Source organism: Choloepus didactylus, chromosome 8 (genome assembly GCF_015220235.1).
Source record: "Choloepus didactylus isolate mChoDid1 chromosome 8, mChoDid1.pri, whole genome shotgun sequence".
NCBI lineage: Eukaryota > Metazoa > Chordata > Mammalia > Pilosa > Megalonychidae > Choloepus > Choloepus didactylus.
The window spans coordinates 104117747-104137295 of NC_051314.1; the positions used below are offsets into that span (position 1 = coordinate 104117747).

At 39.6% G+C, this 19549-nt stretch overlaps 1 protein-coding gene across 6 annotated transcripts in view; it reads right to left on the reverse strand.

Annotated features, from left to right (window-relative positions):
• Nucleotides 1-1532: 1532 nt before the first annotated feature.
• CCDC91 (coiled-coil domain containing 91) overlaps nt 1533-19549 on the reverse strand; it is a 516404-nt gene continuing 498387 nt past the window's right edge. For 2 of the 6 annotated variants that reach the window (XM_037844941.1, XM_037844943.1), the window contains one exon: nt 1549-3831. In XM_037844941.1, coding sequence (XP_037700869.1) covers nt 3615-3831 — 217 coding nt within the window. In that variant the 3' untranslated portion in view covers nt 1549-3614. Of the gene's footprint in view, nt 3832-13264; nt 13314-19549 lie in introns of those variants that run through there. The other 4 variants (XM_037844945.1, XM_037844940.1, XM_037844942.1 and 1 more) reach the window with 4 other exon arrangements.

Genomic DNA, 19549 nt, shown 5'->3' on the forward strand with positions numbered 1-19549 from the left:
GCAGGGAATCTATCCCTGTGATCAGATACAAGAAAACCTGTGTGGACAGATGTTCCAGAATGCACACCTCATTCAGAGTGGAACATTCTTTTGGGTGCGGAAAGAGCTGTATGATTTTACCGGCACCTCCCTCTCAGGAGGATTCTGAGAGGGAGCGTCGTATTGAAGCTGCTTTGAAGGGACAGCTTCCAAAGCAATTTTAGGCAAGTTGTTTGTATCTCTGAGGCTGAGATGCTGATTTGCACAAAGGATGTAAAATTGTCCACCAGCATCACCTGGGAAACAGGTGTGGCTATTGTACGGGAGGCTTATTTGTCTGTCATGATACAGTGTGGGTGTTAATCCAGGGCTGATAAGGCAGCTCCACAATTTCAGAACCAGGATCCTACTATGTTTCACATCCTGTATGCTTGGCTGTCACCTCATGGCCTGATGTGTCTGTGCCCCACTCTTGCCTTAACATTCGTACTCAGCCAGTGGAGAAGGGAAAGGCACGCTCTTTCCCTTTTTAAGGGCATGAACTGCAAGTTGTTCACTTTTCTGGTTGCATCCTATCAGCAAGCCCCGAGTTACATGGCTACATCGGTCTGTGAGACTAGTTGGAAAATGTCTCGACACTCAGCTAAATCTTAGGAGTTCTCATCCTAACGAAGAAGGGGTAAATGCATATGGAAGGACAGCTAACAGTTACTCTTACGGTTCCTCATGATCTATTGCTAAGATAGCATATATGAAGTGTTTGACATAAAATTCATGATAGATCAGTAGTAAGCATTTTTTTTTTTTTTAATGAGCAAAAACTTAAATCAATTTGCTCTCTCTTGACAAAAGAAAATGCTTATCTCTACAGAGAGACTCACAGTGTGAGTCAGATTGAGAAGTCTGACTGAGACTTGGAGGTAGAGTGGGTCCCACTGTGCTGGCCTCCTGGTCCAGTCCTCCTGCTCAGTTTGTGGTACTGAAGGCTTCACCCATTGGTCCAGCCTTGCCCAGTTCCTCAGCCAGGGCTGATCAGGGTTTTGCTAGTGGGGTGTCTTGCAGCTCTATTTTCAGAATGTGGTGTGTCTTGCTTAAAGCCTTCTCTTTACACCCAATTCATTTCTCTGCCTCATGCATCTGAGCTTTTGTCATACTTACTGCTGAGCACTGACGCTTCCCCCCTAATTCTGGGTCCCTGGAGATTTGATCGCTTACCTGAATTTTCCAATATCTGTATCAGAGGCTTTACCCAAAAGGGAATTCCTACAGCCTGCCTAAGGTTGTGTATTGCTCTGCCTGGAGACTGGCTTCCCTCCTCCACTCACCAGATCAGAATTTTTGGATATGGGTATGGTCCAAAGCAAATCATATTCAACACCTCCCTTTGGACTAGTCAATCCAGAATCAAATTCACTCTTGACCTGGTGTGAAACCTGTATTTGTTTTTTACTCCCTAGTTTTTTTCCCCATAACCACTGGTCCTCTATTGAGGTCCAAACATATCTCATGATCAAGCTTGCCTAACATATCACACAGGAGAATGTTACACACAACCTTTGCACACACTGATATAGTATTATCATTTGCACTGTCTCTCATGTAGGGATTTTTTCCCCCTCAAGTTCCAAAAAAACAAAAAAAAAAAGGAGATGATCAGAAGGTGAGACAAGTAGGAAAATATGCCAGAGAGAGCAGTACCCAGAATAGAACAGAAACCAAAGAAATAAGAACCCATATGTGGTTGTGGTACTCTGGTAATTGGTGTTCACAGATAGTGCCCCATAAACACAAGCTCATAACGTATGAAAGCTCCTACCAGACAGAGGGGGAGCAACGGCAGTGGTGGGCAGGAGAGTGATTCATGTGTTATTTACATAAATCTACAAGGCAGGGTGAAAAATGGCTTGGCCATCTGGCAAATTTACTTTCTAACTAAGATATCTTACTGGTAACTAGGAAGTTTTATAATAAGCATGTGGAGTGTGTAAGGGAGTAACATTTTGTAATAGATGTTTTCTTGGCTTTCTCTGTCAAAAAATGTTATCAGTCAGACTCGTTATAACAGAATTTGATAGTCAGAAGGAGCTCATACATGCTCTTTGATGGATGAAATAAGAATATAAGCTGTTGATCCCACTAATTTCCTGGATCATTATCTCACAGAATGCTAGAGCTTGAAGGGATCTTAGTCATCACCCAAGCACAGCATTTAATCTACAAGGAAGCCGTGGCCCTGCTTGGGTGACACCGTTAGATAGTGGCCAAGACCAAAACGCCAGTGTTGGGGCTCCTGTGCAGTGAGCCAAGTAAGGTATTTTGTGACTTCAGAGGAATCTATTATTCTGAGAAGAGAGTGTGTCTTGTGAGAAATGATTAATATATTCTGAAAACCATTTTTTTTAATCCAAAAGGGCCAGACCTGAGAGGATGAAACAAATGCTAAGTGTATCAATATCACTCTTAGGAGTAAGCATAGTGACAAATGACTTCAAAAAATATTTGGTTTGGGGTGCACATTTATTTTCTAAGTGGCTTTACATGAAATACCTCAAAAATGCAGGAGAGACTGGTGAGCTAAATAGGCTGGGAACGAGGAAAGCCCTATGGCAAATAAGTGGAACAGAGAACAGGAGAAATGTTGAAGAAACACCCTTTCTTGTCTGAGTGAAACTATGGGCTGCCTGTACCAAGGAGGTGATGGTGTGTGTGAAGAGCTGTTCTGTTGGCTGCAGGGCAGGATGGGTTGGGGATGCTGAGGATGCTTAGCCGAGTGGGCTTGGCAGGGGGAGAGGCCGCGGCGGCCAGCCCTGGGGGATCAGCAGGCTGCAGGGTTCAGAGGACCTGGGTTCTAGTCCGTGCTCTGCCACTATTTGGATCACATTGAACAAGTTATTGAACCTCTCTGCTGGGTCTTTGTTTCCTCTTCTGTACAATGAGAGGGTTTGACCACATCTTTTCTGGCTATAAAATTCTGTTTTCCAGGGGTCATTACTGAAATGCCTACAGCAGTTCTGAATGTGATTTTGCCTCCAGGGACCATTTGGCAATGTCACAACTGGTTGTCATAACTGAGAGGAGGTTGCTACTGCTGCTGGCATTTGGTGGGTGGAGGTCAGGGATGCTGCTAAACATCCTACAATATGCAGGGCAGTTCCCCCCAACAGCAAATTATTGGGCTTCAAATGTCAGTGGTACTGACATTGGAAAAAACCCTACGAACTACAAGGACAATATAATGATGGACTCATTTTAGCCAACTGTTGTCATCTTGCCAGATTTTCTGATTTTATGGGAGAATCTGAATATTTGGTTTTGTGAAATAGCCCATATTTAAAATCTAGCAACATGTCAATGTTTTTATAATATATTGCAGGGGCCAAAGAAAACAGGGCTTCAGGACAAATCCTGTCTGCAGGTTGTCAAATTGACTTCTCATTTAGCCACATACTGCCCAAATAATTAGTAGAGTTTAGCTGAAAGCTGATTCCTTCATCTGTATCTGGTTATCAAACTAGAGCTAAGCAGGTCAAGGTTAAACCGTGTGTGCACATACGTGTGATGATAGGAAAAAACAAAAAACTAAATGAAGGGTCTAGAGATGTTACATCTTATCTATGAAACCATGGAATATATAATTAAAACTTGAGATGTAATGTGACTTTGTCCGGGAAGCCACAGATGCTGAACCTATAAGACAGGTGTCTTGACTCCTGCCCCAGATCTCTGAAAAGTGAGAGGGAAGACGGTAGTGTGGGGGAGAGCGCCAGCTGTGTTGCCCCAGCACACACTGTTCCAGATGTGGTCCACCTGCCCATGGTCCTCCAGCTGTGCTTGAGCAGCTCCTGATGTGATCTGAGGATTAAATGAGGGGGGATGTGAATGAGCTCTGGAGCTTGTAGACACTTACCCCGTTTTCCCAAATGTGAGGCTGGGATTAGTATGAATCTGTCTCCGATGCACGGCCTCTGGGCAGCAGCAGGGCAAGTGCCCGATAGGGGTCTCAGGGACACCTGAGCCAGAGAATACAACTGGCTCGACACAGCCACTGTACCTAGAAACACTATACAAAAGTGTATCAGTGAAGTCGGGCTTGCTGATGAAAGGCAGTGTTGATATCAAGCCATCATGACATAAAGTAAAGCCTCTTCAGTTGCCACTATTTATTAACATGAGCTAATGATATTAAAAGATGAATCTTCAAAGCTAACCAGAGTTCACAGACATAAACTACATCTATACCTACCCTTCTCTGAATATCACCTGTGCTTCCCTGTTGGAGACTTTTTGTTCAGACATCCCTCCTGCTGGGTTTCTTGCCTCATTCCCTGTACTTGTCTATGAAAAGCTCTCTCTCATGACACGAGGGAGGGCACCTGTTGAGACTCTGTCCCTGAGGTGTGTGCTTGTCCTTGCAATTCTGTTAAGCTGCAGACTTGCCTGTCTCATGCTTGATCAGTGTCTGACCACCGCAGTCGGCTCTGAAGCCAGCAAAGCCAACCCCCCTCAGCAGGATTTATGTTCTTAGTCAGTTCCATCTTTGCTCAGCATGTTCTCATTGTGGTTACATGGGGGAGGCCTGAGTTTTTTGCATCAAAAATCAGAGTTTTTCTTCCTTAAATATCATGCTTATTTAGTGCCAAGATTTCTCCCCAATCTGTTGTGAACATCACTACCAGTTTTGCTGTCTGTGCAATGGGTGAGAGAAGATGGTGATGTTGCCACTGCTACTATCTACTTAGTTGCTCCAGCAGTTTTGACATTTCTTAGTGTAATGATAGTTTTCAGTTACTTACAGGATGTAATTATACATATTGTCAACAGAACCAGCTTGATGTGCTTACTTTTCCATTAATAGAACACTGCCTTTTTTGGAATGCATGGATCATCCTTTCCTTAAAGCTCAGCTGAAGGCTTACATCTTCTCAAACTTTCCAGGCAGTATCTTTTCTCTTAAATTTCCACTTGTTGTTTCTATTGTCCATTTCTTATTGTTTTTTTATGTGTGTCTGCAAGCTCCTTGAAGGAAGTTTTACCCACTATTTCTTTTTCTATCTAATATAAATGATTAAATTTGCAAAACAATTGTTAACACTTATTTTTATGCCCAGTGTATAGTCTAGTGTCCTATATTTACTAGCAGCCCAAAAACGTTCATACTTGTTGGAGTCTATGAGGATCAGGAGCCTGATAAAAAGTATCCTGCTTCTCTGTAGTTACGAACATTTAGAAAAATATAGGCGGAGCAGAGATAAAGGCCGAGTTACTCAAGATTCAGTTCAAAGATACAACTTAGGTGTGGGGCACGCGGTGGGGTGGATGGAGCCTGTAGATGGCATTTTGGGTGGACAGTACCAGAGGCAAGAGCAGACACTGTGATGCCTCACCAGTGTGGACTAGCTACAGTGTGCAGACTTGGAATTGAACCTTGGAGCACAGCTTATCAGGGGAACGCTTGTAACGGTCCCTGGGTTGTAAGCTCTTACAGTGGTCACATCTGTTCCTGAATTGTGGTGGCTGTCTCCAGATTCTGAGATGGTGATCCCTTTGTGTGTGGCCTGATCAGTCCCTGGAACTTTGGGTGTTTGTGTGACGCCTGCAGCTTGGAGCTGGAGCTCGGTGGATATGAGTGTTGGTATTAGCACATATAGCAACTGTTAAAAAGGCTGAGGGAGAAACCAGACTTTGGCTAGAGACATGAATGAAGCAGAAGTGGTTGGGACAAGGGCAGGTTGGGCCAAAGGGTAAAGGACAATACTGACTACGTTTTGAAACTTTGAATTCCGTGTGGGACGGGGAAGAAATGTTTAGTTGGTGCAGATCTATATTTCCTAAACAATTTAACTTGTACAGTTTGTTTGTATACCATAATTGCATAGAGCTTTTGGTGGGAGGTGAGACCTGGTGGGTTTGCATGGGTTGGTGTGAAGTAGAGACACATCCCAGGGTGATTTGGACAGAGAAGAAAGGTGTGTATGCAGGGTCCCACTGGGGAGCTGGGGGACGGTGTGGGGGTGTTGGGCTTCCCCACCCGGATTGTTGCTGATGTTTTCACAAACATTGAGGACTGGAGGTTTGGTATGCCGAGCCCTCTATCATGGGACTTACCCTTATGAAGCTCATTGCTGCAAAGGAGAGGCTAAATCTGCTTGTGATTGTGCCTAAGAGTCCCCCCCCCCACCCCCACCCCAGTGCCTCTTTATTGCTCAGATGTGGCCCTCTCTCTAGCTGGGATGACTCGGTGGGTGAACTCACTGCCTTCCCCACTAAGTGGGATCTGACTTCAACGGGTGTAAATCTCCCTGGCAGAGTGGGATGTGGCTTCTGAGGATGAATTTGGACCCAACATCATGGATTGAGAACATCTTGACCAACAGGGGGATGTGAAATGAAACAAAATAAAAAAAAAAAGTTTCAGTGGCTGAGAGATTTCAAATGGAGTCAAGAGGTCACTCTGGTGGGCATTCTTATGCGCTATAGAGATAACTCTTTTTAGGTTTTAATGCACTGGAATAGCTGGAGGTAAATACCTGAAACTATCAAACTCCAACTCAGTGGCCTGGACTCTTGAAGATGATTGTGTAACGATGTAGCTTACAATGGGTGACAGTGTGATTGTGAAAGCCTTGTGGATCACACTCCCTTTATCCAGTGTATGGATGGATGAGTAGAAAAATGGGGACCAAAAACTAAATTAAAAATAGGGTGGGATGGGGGGGGGGATGATTTGGGTGTTCTTTTTTTACTTTTATTTTTTATTCTTATTTTCACTTTTTCTGATAAAAGGAAAATGTTCAAAAAATAGTTTGGGGTGATGAATGTACAACTATATGATGGTACTGTGAACAACTGCTTGTACATTTTGGATGATTTATCGTATGTGAATATATCTCCATAAAATTGAATTTTAAAGAAAAAAGACACAGCTTAGGATGAGAGGCAGTCGAGTCTCACAGGGCTAAATCCCAGCAATGGCAGTGTTAGAGGAGGACGGGGGCACATGTGGTAGGGAGCAGCCTGCCCCCATACCCCACCAGGAACCGTGGAGAATGTCCTCAGGTAGACAGCTCACTCCCAGAGGAAACAAGGACAAAGCCATTAACCTCAAACTGAGTTCCCTTCAAATTGATAACTCTGAAAATCAGTTCCTCTTTTGAGGCAGAGTAGATAAAGAAGCAGAGAGGAGGTGGGAGGTAGATGTAAAGGTTTCTTCCAATGGAGGGCTACATGAGGAATGGGAAAGAATTGTTTACTCCAAACAACTATTTAAAGATGATGGTGCCATCCAAGTTTTTTTTCAAATCTCTATCAGGTTTTGAACATACCTCCTTCAAATCTCAACAAAATTGCAACACAATTTTCCTAAAGTTACCTATCCCTCTGGAAACAATGAAGGCAGAGAATGATTTTATGTCATAAAATGATCATACTACTAAAGATTAATATATGAAAACTTCATTAATTGAGATAAATAATTCTTTCTATGGCTGTATAGTGAGACTCACCTACAATTCACCCTTACCTCTCCAATGACTGGGGAAGCATGGGACAGGAACAGCTTAGAAATGAAGCTTGCCCATCCCACAGAGACTGGCAAAAAGAATGGCATTTAAGAGCTTAATTAGGCCCATTAAGGAAATAATTTTTAAAGTTTTGCTCAGGATTTTTTGAGACTACGGGAGCAGTCATTACAATACTTGTAGCTCAGTATATTACCCTTAAATGCTCAAGAATAAGCTTAGACTTGGGGAAATGTAATGCTGGGAGGATGAGACCTGAGCTGATAACCCCTGTGGATAATGAGTGAAATTTCCCAAAAAGTATTACTGACTCAAAGATTAGAGGAATAGAGAAGGGCATTATATCTTGGAGAGAAAAGTCGAGTTAGGAAGCTAGAAAGAAGGTTGAGAACTGGGGCAGGGGGGCTGGAGGGCTATAGGGCACTGCTTGTGAAGACAACTTTTGAGATGTTTTGTCTTTGGACTATGGAAATGTGGATGATGAACTTTTTCCACACATACCACAATTGTTTTAGTTTCTGTCTGAGAAGAGTCAGATATGCCTCGATAACATAAGATGGTAGTTTAGAGGGAAAGAGCAGAACTACCACCCTATGTTCAACCACCACCCCCTTGACCATCTCCTGTTCTAAGGAGGAATTTGAAGAGGTGGCAGAACCACACCAAGGAGGAGAGAGGAGAACTGTATATCTCAGATGAATAACAATCAGTGATGACTCAGAAACAAGTATGCATTAAGTCATCTCTTTTTCTTTCCTAAATATATCATAGGGATGTGATTCTTGAGAGAAACCTTACCCTTGGATTATTTATGGAAACGACATAACTGCCATGTAATACAATTATCTATTTGTACATCATAGAAGGAACCATTCTGTTACATATATATTTTTTTCATAGACAGGTGCTACCCATCCAGCAGAGTGTAAGGGATATTGCAGAGTTACTTCCTTTTCCTTATTTAGGTTTGAATGAACAACTTAAGGAGTCATGCAACATGCAGATGACACATGGAAATCAGTTATGACTTTTATGTAGACCACTTTGTTTTTTGCTTGTAAATTTCCTCCAAATGGCTTAAAAAGGATATTGCATTACAGTGCTCTCAACTAAGAGGAGCTACCTAAAAGCACTGACACTTGACATTCAGTAGAGTCTATTTCTGTGGTCTTCCATCATGCCATTCAGTTGGACTATCTGTATCAGTCAGTGCTTTTTAAGGAACAATCCCACAGGAATACAAGAGCAAAGAATTTTTTTGCTGGAAACACAGAGGAAGAAAACACAAAAATCAACTGATTTGGAGAAATCTAGAATGTCCTGCAAGTCACTGTAATTAAAACTACAGTAGCTTGTAACTATTCTGAAGGAAAAAAAAGGCTAAGGCATAAAAATACTAATGTGTTTATCCAAGATTCTGCTACATTAAATCAAATTGACTTGACTAGATACAAAATCCCCAGATGGACTAAAAACTAGCTGGAAGGCTTTACATGAAAGAAAATGCAATACAACTAGGTGGAGAAAGCAATGGATTTGCAGTCACTGGCTTACTGGTTCTACCATTGACTAACCGACCTTTAGCAACTCATGGAACTTCACTGTGACTCAAATTTTTAAACTGCAAAACAGGATACAACCACTTAACCTTGGGCTAAAAGAAAGCAAGTAAAGGTTATTTTGTTTTCAAATATTGTTCTTTTCCGCGGCCCTTCACTAGGCCCTCCATTTCTTTTCTCCCTACACAGTGAAATAACCTCCCCACCTCCACAACTTCTATACTGGGCACCTGCTTCATTTTAATTTTTTATATTTAAATTCTTCCTTAGTATAAGCCTTCTAATTACTCTTTGAAAATATTTCCTAAAGCTAGCATTCAGTCATATTTCAAAATTAACAGATAAAATTTGTGTTTCTTCAAATTACACTTCAAATGAAGAAAAACGGGGTCCTTTTGTTATCAGTACATTCCCTTGGCTACTACAGTTAGCTAAACTTAATTCACCAGATTCTTGATGTAAGTGAAGTCAGCAAATTTAAAAGGGCTTATGGGTGGGGGGGGGGGCATTTGTTTGTTAAGGTCAGTGTCACTTCTCTGGTTTAGAGATATTCCTGGATTGGTTGGGAATAATGTTTTTACTTCTGTCCCAAAGAGGACAGCCGTCAGCAGAGGTACTCAAACTTTAATGTATACATAGTCATACTGAGAGTAAATTACAAATGAACATTTCTGAAGTTTTCTTCAAGAGATTCTGATTCACAAAGTTAAGATAGGGGACCAGGAATCTGCATTTACAAGCATCCCAGGTGATTCTGATGCAGGTGATCCACAGACTTTGCTCCAGGAAGCACTTCTAAGGATTATTTAGTTAATTCTAAAAGCAATCTGCAGTTTTGAATCCTGTGGTTTATAAATGGAAATACTAGCAAAGGGATTTTTTTAATAGTAAAAAACGTAAAAAACATGTGGAACACAGATTTGAGTTTGGATGTTACTTTGCTTGCTTGCTTGCTTTCTGTGTCTTTGGAAAGTTAATTAGTCTGAATTTCCCAGCATGTAAAACAACTCCATTAGCCAGCCCTCGGGTGGGTTGAAATGAGATAATACATGGTGTGGTGGTTTGAAGCCATGTGTACCTCAGCAAAATAAGTTCTTAAATCTAATCCATTCCTGTGGGTGCAAACCCATTGTAAGTAGGGCCTCTCGATGGGTCTTAATACTATTAATGGAGTCCTTTATAAGTAGAATTCAGACATGAGAGAGAGAAACCTACAGGAAGAAAAAGGCTGGATGCTGATGGAACCAAGGAGACAAGGGAGAGACCAAGAAACATCACCATGTGCTTTGCCAAGTGACAGAAGAGCCAAGGATGGCCAGCAACCAGCCCCATCATGCCAGTCTTCAGGGAGAAAGCATCACCTTGATGATGCCTTGATTTGGATACTGTCCCGGCCTCAAAACCGTTGAGTGAATAAATTCCCATTGCCTAAGCTGAACCATTTCATGGTATTTGTTTGCGTAGCCTAGGAAACCAAAATACATGGTAAAAACATCCAAAAAACAAAATATACCTTAGTGAAGAAAAGTAGAATAAAAACATCAATAATAATTACCTCTTTAGTACTGAATTTCAATAACTGGCTTATGTAACTAAAGGAAGAAAAGCTAAGCTGAGATTCTGTAAGCTTCCGTTTCCATAAATTAGTGTCTTCACTCACATGAAATATGAAGGATATCTGTTAGCACCCTGTGGATATCCAGGCCAGATTTATGCTAAAAAGTACAACCATGAAGCAGCATATGTGGTTGAACAGCCAGTTATCTGGCATTAACATTAATTCAATAAAATGTGCATTTCATTAGCACAAAACACTGCTTCTGGGTATAAATACACTGTAATAGGAAAAAAATAAATAAAAAATAAAAAAAGCAAGTGACTGTACCAATTTACTTCAGAATACTCTGACACATTCTTCAAAAGGAAGAAAAAGAAAATTAGCCATTATAAACTGGCAGGAAATGAATTATGTAATTATGTCAGCACCATTTTTTTAATTCTGTGCAAGATGGCATCAAGCATACTTCAATAACAGTGATTACAAATTTATTCTATTTAGTATTTACTGAAAGATCAACTGAAGAATGTAGTGCCACACACACATAAATATATACTCAATACATATCAATGTTTACACATTTGAGTGTGTGCCCAAGCACATGTCCCACTTTCAGATTAAGAAATTTTTTGTTGAGAGTTTCAAGTAATATTTCCCAACAAAGAACAGATCAGTATACCCTGGGAAGTACTTTTATAGCAACCTGAAGGCAAGGGGTTGTATCCGCCTCATATTTGTATCCCAAGTCTCCCGTGTAATGCCTATATACAGTAAACACTGGATAAATCATTGCTGTTGAAGTTGGTGTGTTCTTGGAAAAACAAGATTTTGGCAAGTCTCAATGAGATTCTGAAGGAAGTGATCATATGAAACTGCCAGATTTTCTCTTGAGTTTTGTTTATCTTGTTTGTTTCTATTAAGATTGGTTAGGTTGTGCTGCACTAAGAGACAACCCCCAAATCTCAGTAACTTAATGCAAAAGGTTTACTTCTCATTTAATTTAAAGCCATTGGTGGATACAGGAGATCCTCCAAGGCAACTGTGCTTCCTGTGGCAATTCAGTGATGTAGGTGGTTCCATTTTGTGTCTCTACAATCTGAACATAAGACATATTCCATTAACACATGGTAAGAGAAAAGCACTTTAAGCTGGAGGGTCTGGTAGTAGTAATTAAATGTTTTGGTTTGGACATGATATAAATCACCTCTCACAGTCCATTAGCCAGTACTAGTAGCATTGTTGCACCTCATTGCCATGGTGTAGAGAAACATGCTCAGCCAAATGCTGAGGAGAAATGGATATAGTTAACACCAGAAGCCTTTACCACGCTAGTTTAAATGACTTCCAAGGAAATTCACAACAGGGTAATACGCTACTTTTAAGGGGGGGGATATCAGGAAAAAATAAATTGAAGAAACTAAATGAACTATAATTAACAGATCTTAGATGCTGATTATAAAGGGGAATTCTTTGAATACATTTTTTTAACACCTGATTAAATGATTTCAAAATTAAAGCTAACAATGTGAAATTATTTTAAAACTTTTAAATGCCATGTAGCTAATATTTTCAATCAACCTATCTTTTCTTTGTCAACTTATAGATGAATGGGCAATTCCAAATAATAGAAACTATGATGATGGCCAGCCCAATGGAAAATTGACTTAAATGTATTGTGCTGAGGCAACTTTTCATTTTGTCATTAAATATATGGTATTCAATCATTGGGGGGTTGAGTAAAAGCAATTTTTCCTTCCTTTGACCATATATACATTTTTTCCTTAAGTATTTAGAAAAATATAGTAATACATTAATAACTTAAATTCATGCTAGACCAAAGTGTTGTACCAGTGTAGTTTCTGGTTGTGCCAAAGTCTCTACAAAAGGGTTGCCAGAACCAAGTTGATTCTCTGAGATTTTTTTAGACTAGCGTTTACTCTGGGTCTTTTCCAACATCAGGAACCCAGAAGGATCTAAGAATTGACCAATCCCAAACCGGACACAAAAAATTTAGAACTAAACTGTTAACACAATTTATTGTATTTAGTTTCCTCTTCGGTCATAAAGAGGTGATGAAACTTTCAGGTCCAGCCACTGGAATTGGCTAGAGATCCTTCTACTGAAAGAAAAAGTTGTATGAATTTATAAGAAACAGACGCCGAGCTTAATTTTAACCTTTGGGTGAAATAGTCTTTAATAATATGCTTAATCTGGATGTCTTTTAGAATAGTTTGAAATACCATCTGCTATGGGAGAACTTGAGCTCAAATATACTACTTTCTGGATATGCTGGATGAGGTGAGGTCTGCAATTCCCCTCCAGGCCTAGGATTTGATGTGTAGACAGTGTGTGCAATTTTTGCAATCTGTCAAGCCAGAAAAGGATTTAATAATACATTCAGAACAGCATTCAAATTTCCAAAAAAAAAAGCAATAAAATAACATTGCAAATCACTGAGTTGAACTAGCTGACAAAGACAGCGTGACAAAATTAAAAAATAAAGCATATGGGATGTAGTGTTGTTTACATGTTTTCAGGGCTTACACCCTGGGTGGCTTGCGGTTCACAAGACAGTTTCCACACTTTCCCTCTGCTTTAGGTTTGATACAAGGCCAAATCCTCAATCTGACTTCATATGACGGTGGTTTAGTTCAAATTAGTATTTGTCACCACTCTTCATGCAGACATGGATTCAGCAGTCTGGGGAAGGAGGAGAAAATGGAGGAGGAAGAGACGAAGAGATTAAGTCTGCTTCAGGTAAACATACCTGTGGACAGCTGCCTGGGTCTATCAGGACAGTGAAACATGCATAGCATGGCAACCAGATGCTTGCAGCTTCACCAGTTTTAATGATTGAAGGAAAGAACACATTAGAATTCTCAAAATATCTGCTGCCACCAAAGAAAACCTCCCATAATAAAACATTCTTATATATCTTCTCTGAAGATATTTTACAGAATTCTAAGCTATTTACTTAGAAACAAATGGGACATCTGGCTGAAAGATGACAGATCACAACTGCTTTTCAAATCAATTAAGATGTGGTTTAACAGAGAAAACTATTAATCAGAAGAAATTAATATAAATTAATATAAAGTATTTTAAAAGCTAAAACATTTTCTCATACTAAAATATTAAATAATGAAAAATTTAAAGATACTATAAACAGCAATGTTTTATGAACACAGAACATAAATTCTTTACTACGGGCCAGATATTGCTCTAGTGCTTTACATGTATTAACCTTCTCTGTTGAGTGAGTTCTATTATTAATGTCCTCTTTGTGAAAGGGGAGAAATTGAGGCACTGGAGAGGTTAACTATCGATCTGGTAGACTTGAGACTGGAATCCAGACAGCCTGGCTCTATCCTGCATAAACTACAATAAATTATGAAAGGGAAGAATGCAAACCATTTCTGAGTCAAGTTTTGCAATAGGAACAATACACTGATGTGTTTCTGAATTATTTTATATATGATGCCATTCTGGTGTCAAATTATTACTGGTTGGCAGTATCAATTTCAATTAGGTAGAATCTGAAGAAAGCAGCTAGTGGTTCTTGGCCTTGTGCTGTGCTCTATGACTGAATAGGATTTAGAAGAGAATATAATTACTTTATTCAGTCATTTCTATTTTCTTCTCTGAAAATGGAAGGTTATAATGCTTATCATGCTACCAATTTGTTGATTTGGACTGTTAAATTCCTTTAAAAATGGTTTACAGCTTGGGAGATTAGTCCTCTGGAAGAATCTTGTTACATTACAGTAGCTAATATTGTAGTAATTGATGTCTTAACTTTGTATTCTAGCAAGGCCTTCTTGTCAGTTAATGTAGCTCCAGATAAAGTCACTTCATTGAAGTAGTGTTGATTTGCTTGACTAGCGGAACATAAACATTTTCCCACCAGGTAACTAATAGCAATTAAAGGGAGTTGAGCTTAGAAAGGAAATGACTGTCCCATAACTTTGCCCCATCAGCATCAGCCCTGATACTCCTTAAGCCACAGGGCTTAGTGTAGACTTTGGTGATGTGCCACCTGATGTGTCACTTAGCAGAATCTGGTTGCCAAGAGGCTGGGCCTGGAGCTTCTGCAAGAAATATTCATCAGCATCCGTTGGTGAGAGATACATTACAACAATGAACTCAAAAAGAATGGGTGGCTAAGTTAAAGGAAAGAGGTGAACCTAACTGGCAAAAGGAAACATCCACCCACAGAAAAGCATGGGCTTTGGCTTCAGGCAGACGTGCATTGGAGCTCGGCTTCCCAACCTTACCAGCAGTAATCACTGAAGGGTTACTTAACCTCTCTAAGCCTTAGTTTCCCCTTCTTTAAAAGGGGATAATAATATGTACCTCATAGAACTGTTAATAAGCATTAACTAGCTGTATGATTCTTCTGTCTAGTAAAATGACATGACAGCCACTCAGTAGGTTTTTTTGTGAATGAAGAGATACTTTTCGACAAATTTAATTATTGGAGAGGGATTCTAAATAAAATATTTTTGAAATCTCATAACCAATTAGACATTATTTTCCATTCTCCCAATATTCATTTTGGAACCCCAAAACCTTACATGGGATTATTTAATTCCTACTTAATTTTTAAAACTGAGATCATATTGATTCTCCAGGCCACACTGAAAAGCAAATCAAGGCTGAATTTATAAGTATTTCTTTCAAATTTAGGAATTTAGGAGAAGAGTTCATTTTATTTTATTTTATTTTTTTGGCCAAAGATCAGAGAAGGCCCCACTCCTTACTGGCAAAATTAAAAATGATGCTAGCTCCAAGAGTCAAACCTTGGAAAGGAGAGTTTTTAAATAAGAGCTTTTATTCATGAAAAAGTAAATAATGTATCAACAGCACTAGCTTCTGGCCTTCTACTGGTGGGGCGCTTCTCCTTGAAGTGTTTCCTATATCTGCACTGAACAACATGCCTACCCTATACCATACAACAATCTTAAGGGTGGAAGGGAACGAATTTGACTATGTCAAAGTTGTGGGGCAACAACCTTGTCACTGCTTCTTCCCAAGCAAGGGAATCTAGATTTGCATTCTCCAACAGTAGTCACTAGTCACATGCGGCTATATAAATTTAAATGAATTAAAATTAACACTAAAAAACAGTTAGTTCCTCAGTCACACTAGCCACATGTAGCTAGTGGCTACCATATAGGACAGTACAGATATAGAACACTTACATTATCTCAGAGTTCTAATAGGCAGCCTTGCCAAATGATTGACAGGGAAGGTATCCACGTACGATTTCTTTCTTATTGAGTATACTCAGATAAAGGCTTCCACTGTTCTTGAAGAGGAGGTATGCAAAAATATATCATAGCAAAAAATGTAAGCCTGAAGACCATTCCATGCTTACCATTTGTGTTTGACTTAAATTCTTTCATGGGAATGGATAGCTCCAACCTTGTGGTCCCATGTTCTACTGTAAGTTTATGAAATTCATCTATCAGAAGAAAGAAGCATGGTCACCTGAGAATTAATTCAGCTTGTTGAAGCAGTATTACCCACGTTACCTGACATTCCACTTCTTGTATTTCTACTGGTCAACCACATATATAACTAGAATAACTTCCAAAAGGGTGGGTCTGGATAATGAAATGGTCATTTTCTTTCCTGCTGTTCCTATTTGGTATCTCTTGCTTTTTGCAATTTCCACTCCTTTGTTTCCCTACCCCCATTTTATTTATGTCTTTTTCACCTACCTTGTTATTGGTCAGTGATCACCATGATGGCAGGAGTGGCAATGCCACGTATAAGAAGAAAGAGAGGTGAATAAAGCTTTCCCGGACATTGAGGCTGGGAAAATGGTGGTCCTCTGTGTCCTGAACCAGGTCTATTCCTTCATCACTCTGTACCTATACCCTGTTTGCTTCTACACTCCAACTCAGTCAGAAAATGCCCAGAATGGCCTGGAGCTGCAATTCTTTCACAGGATACGTAATCTTGTATGAAAATTCACCACTGCCTCAGGGGCTAAGGAAAAAAGGATGATATAACGGAGTGATTTTTACTTCCTTTATTTTTCTCACCATTACGAATAAAACTTTTAACCAGCCATCAAATGATTATCTGAGAGATTGTGGATTTTGGAATATAGAGTTATAATGTAGAATTCTCTTCCACAGTAAGCTTTCAAGAAGAGAGACTCTGGTTTGAAAACTAAGTAAAAGTAGAGAAAAGTGATCAAACTTTAAGTCATATAGTAGGTAAAGGGGTGAAAAAGGAACCAGCTGGCTCTCAAGAGATTATACACACACATGCTGGAGGTTTGCAGGTCTCTTAGCCATGCATTTACCAACTTTTTTTTTCTTGTTAATAATTCAATTTCATTGAGATATATTCACATACCATGCAGTCACGCAAAGCGTACAATCAATTGTTCACAGTACCACCATATAGTTGTGCGACCATCACCAAAATTATTTTTTAAACATTTTAATTACCACACACACAAAAGTAATAAGAATAAAAATCAAAGTGAAAAAGAACAATTAAAGTAAAAAAGAACACTGGGTGTTTTTTTTTTTTTTTTCTGCCCCCGTTTTTCTACTCATCCATCTATACACTGGACAAAGGGGAGTGATCCACATTGCTTTCCCAATCACATTTTCACCCCTCATAAGCTACATTTTTATACAATTGTCTTCAAGATTCAAGGGTTCTGGGTCGTAGTTTGATAGCTTCAGGTATTTACTGCTAGCTATTCCAATTCATTAGAACCTAAAAAGGGTTGTCTATAATGTGCGTAAGAGTGCCCACCAGAGTGACTTCTCAGCTCCTTTTAGAATCTCTCAGCCACTGAAGTTTATTTCATTTCCTTTCACATCCGCTTTTGGTCAAGATGATGTTCTCCATCCCAGGCTGCTGGGTCTAGATTCCTCCTGGGAGTCATATTCGATGTTGCCAGGGAGATTCACTTCCCTGGGTGTCAGATCCCACTTAGAGGGGAGGGCCTTGATTTCACCTGCCAAGTTGGCTTAGTTAGAGAGAGAGGGCCGCATCTGAGCAACAAAGAGGCATTCAGGAGGAGACTCTAAGGCACAATTATAGGCAGGCCTAGCCTCTCCTTTACAGTAACAGTCTTGCCAAGGGCAAGTCCCATACCAACTTCTTTTTAACTTTGTACTCATCTGCAGAACTGATCCTGTTAGTATCCCTGCCTGATGACATAAAGCACAATCAGTGAAAATAGACTCCTACATATATTGAATATGTTCTTAGAATCCCTAGGTAAAATTGAATGAATTTCCCTATGGGATATTAATTTACTGAATAAATTTAGATTTTAGATCATTGGCTGTAACGAAGAGAAGGGATTATTTCAGGACAGATTGGAAGTAAGTGTTCCCTTAGGCAATTTCAGACGTCTAGGCAAGAGATGATAAAGGCTTTGGTTAGGAAGGTAGCAGTGAGGATGGAAAAAACGGCTGGATTCAGGAAAAGTTTTGGATTAAAGTTGATAGAACTGAGTTTGAAGTGGGGGGGCAGGTGCGATGATACTGCCATTCATTGAGATTGTGAAATATTAGAAAAGACGCGAACAAATATCTCTGGGGGTCTGTATAGAGGTCGGGTAAGGGTGAAGAGTACTGTTTTAGATGACTTTAGGCATCCCTGTGGACTGCTTCATATGTGCAATAGAGACTATGCATCTGAAACTCTGTTGTTAGATCCAAAACACATTTCTGAACACAAGTATTTAACTGGTAAATGCCAGTCTAACAAAGGGTTTATATTAGGTGGGATCCCTGTGGCACTAGAAAAACAGTTTTTAAAAAAGTGAATACATCTTACTTCATTGACTATAGCTGGTACTGCTTGGAAAGATGCAGACCAAAGTTTTCTAAAAAAAAATCTGATTTGAAATTTCTGCCTTATTTATCTCATTTTCTGTAATTGCTACTAATGTGCCAGATTTCATTTGGCAAAGTATAAAAGTTCTTTCCCTGCTTTGTGAGGAAAAGAGGAAATTATAAGAAAGTTAAAAATAAACTTACTGCAAAAATGAATTTGTCTCAAGGCCTGTGAGCATAAAAACATACTGGTTTGCTCATAAAATTAAAACATAGAGTGTATTTTAAAGAATACCTCACAAAGAGGCAGTAATCATAAATTTACTGATTGAATCACTAGTACTGAAAACTTATAGCTTAGACACGTTTTTGGCAGTTAATGGAAAGCAGGAAAACAAAACAAAAGAAAAAAGAAAATATAAAAACATTACATTAAAAATGTTTTATAAAATGTAGTGCTGTTTAGTGTCTATCAGTTGCTAACATTTTCAGAAGAGTACTACACAAAAGGGCCAAAAGCTCAAAATTCATTACATATCTTGCCACAGGAATTTTCTACAATCTGTTTTAGTATCGGAGCTGTGTTGAAATCTGCAATTTGTATATTCTGTGGCTTCACTTTTTTCTTTCTAAATCACCTCTACAGACTGAGAACTGAGTCAAATTTTCCTACCTTTTTGAATGAGATTGTTTCTTGATTTCTGTGTATTTCTCAAAACAAATCCAGTCTGTATCATAATTAGGTGTCAGAGATGAATTTAGAAAGATTCTCTGAGATTCCTTGGTATCCACCATTACCAGGCTCTGACATCATATTTGTCTAGACAGTCTTTGATCTGAACAGCCTTCCTCTTCTCACTGACAAATCTCAGTACCGGACCCTCTGGTTCTCCTATTCTTCATCACAAAACCCTATGTACACAAACTCTTCTCCAAATTTTGCTCCTCCCTCCTTGATGTAACTGAAACCTGATGGTCCAGTGGGTCTGATTACCCTGCACCCTCAATACTTACCCTCAAGGAGAGGCTGTTTCATACCTCACAGCCCAGGCACCTTTCAGCACAATGTGAAATGATTTCATATATAAATTCCCATGTGCTCTTCCCTGCTTATGCTCTTAG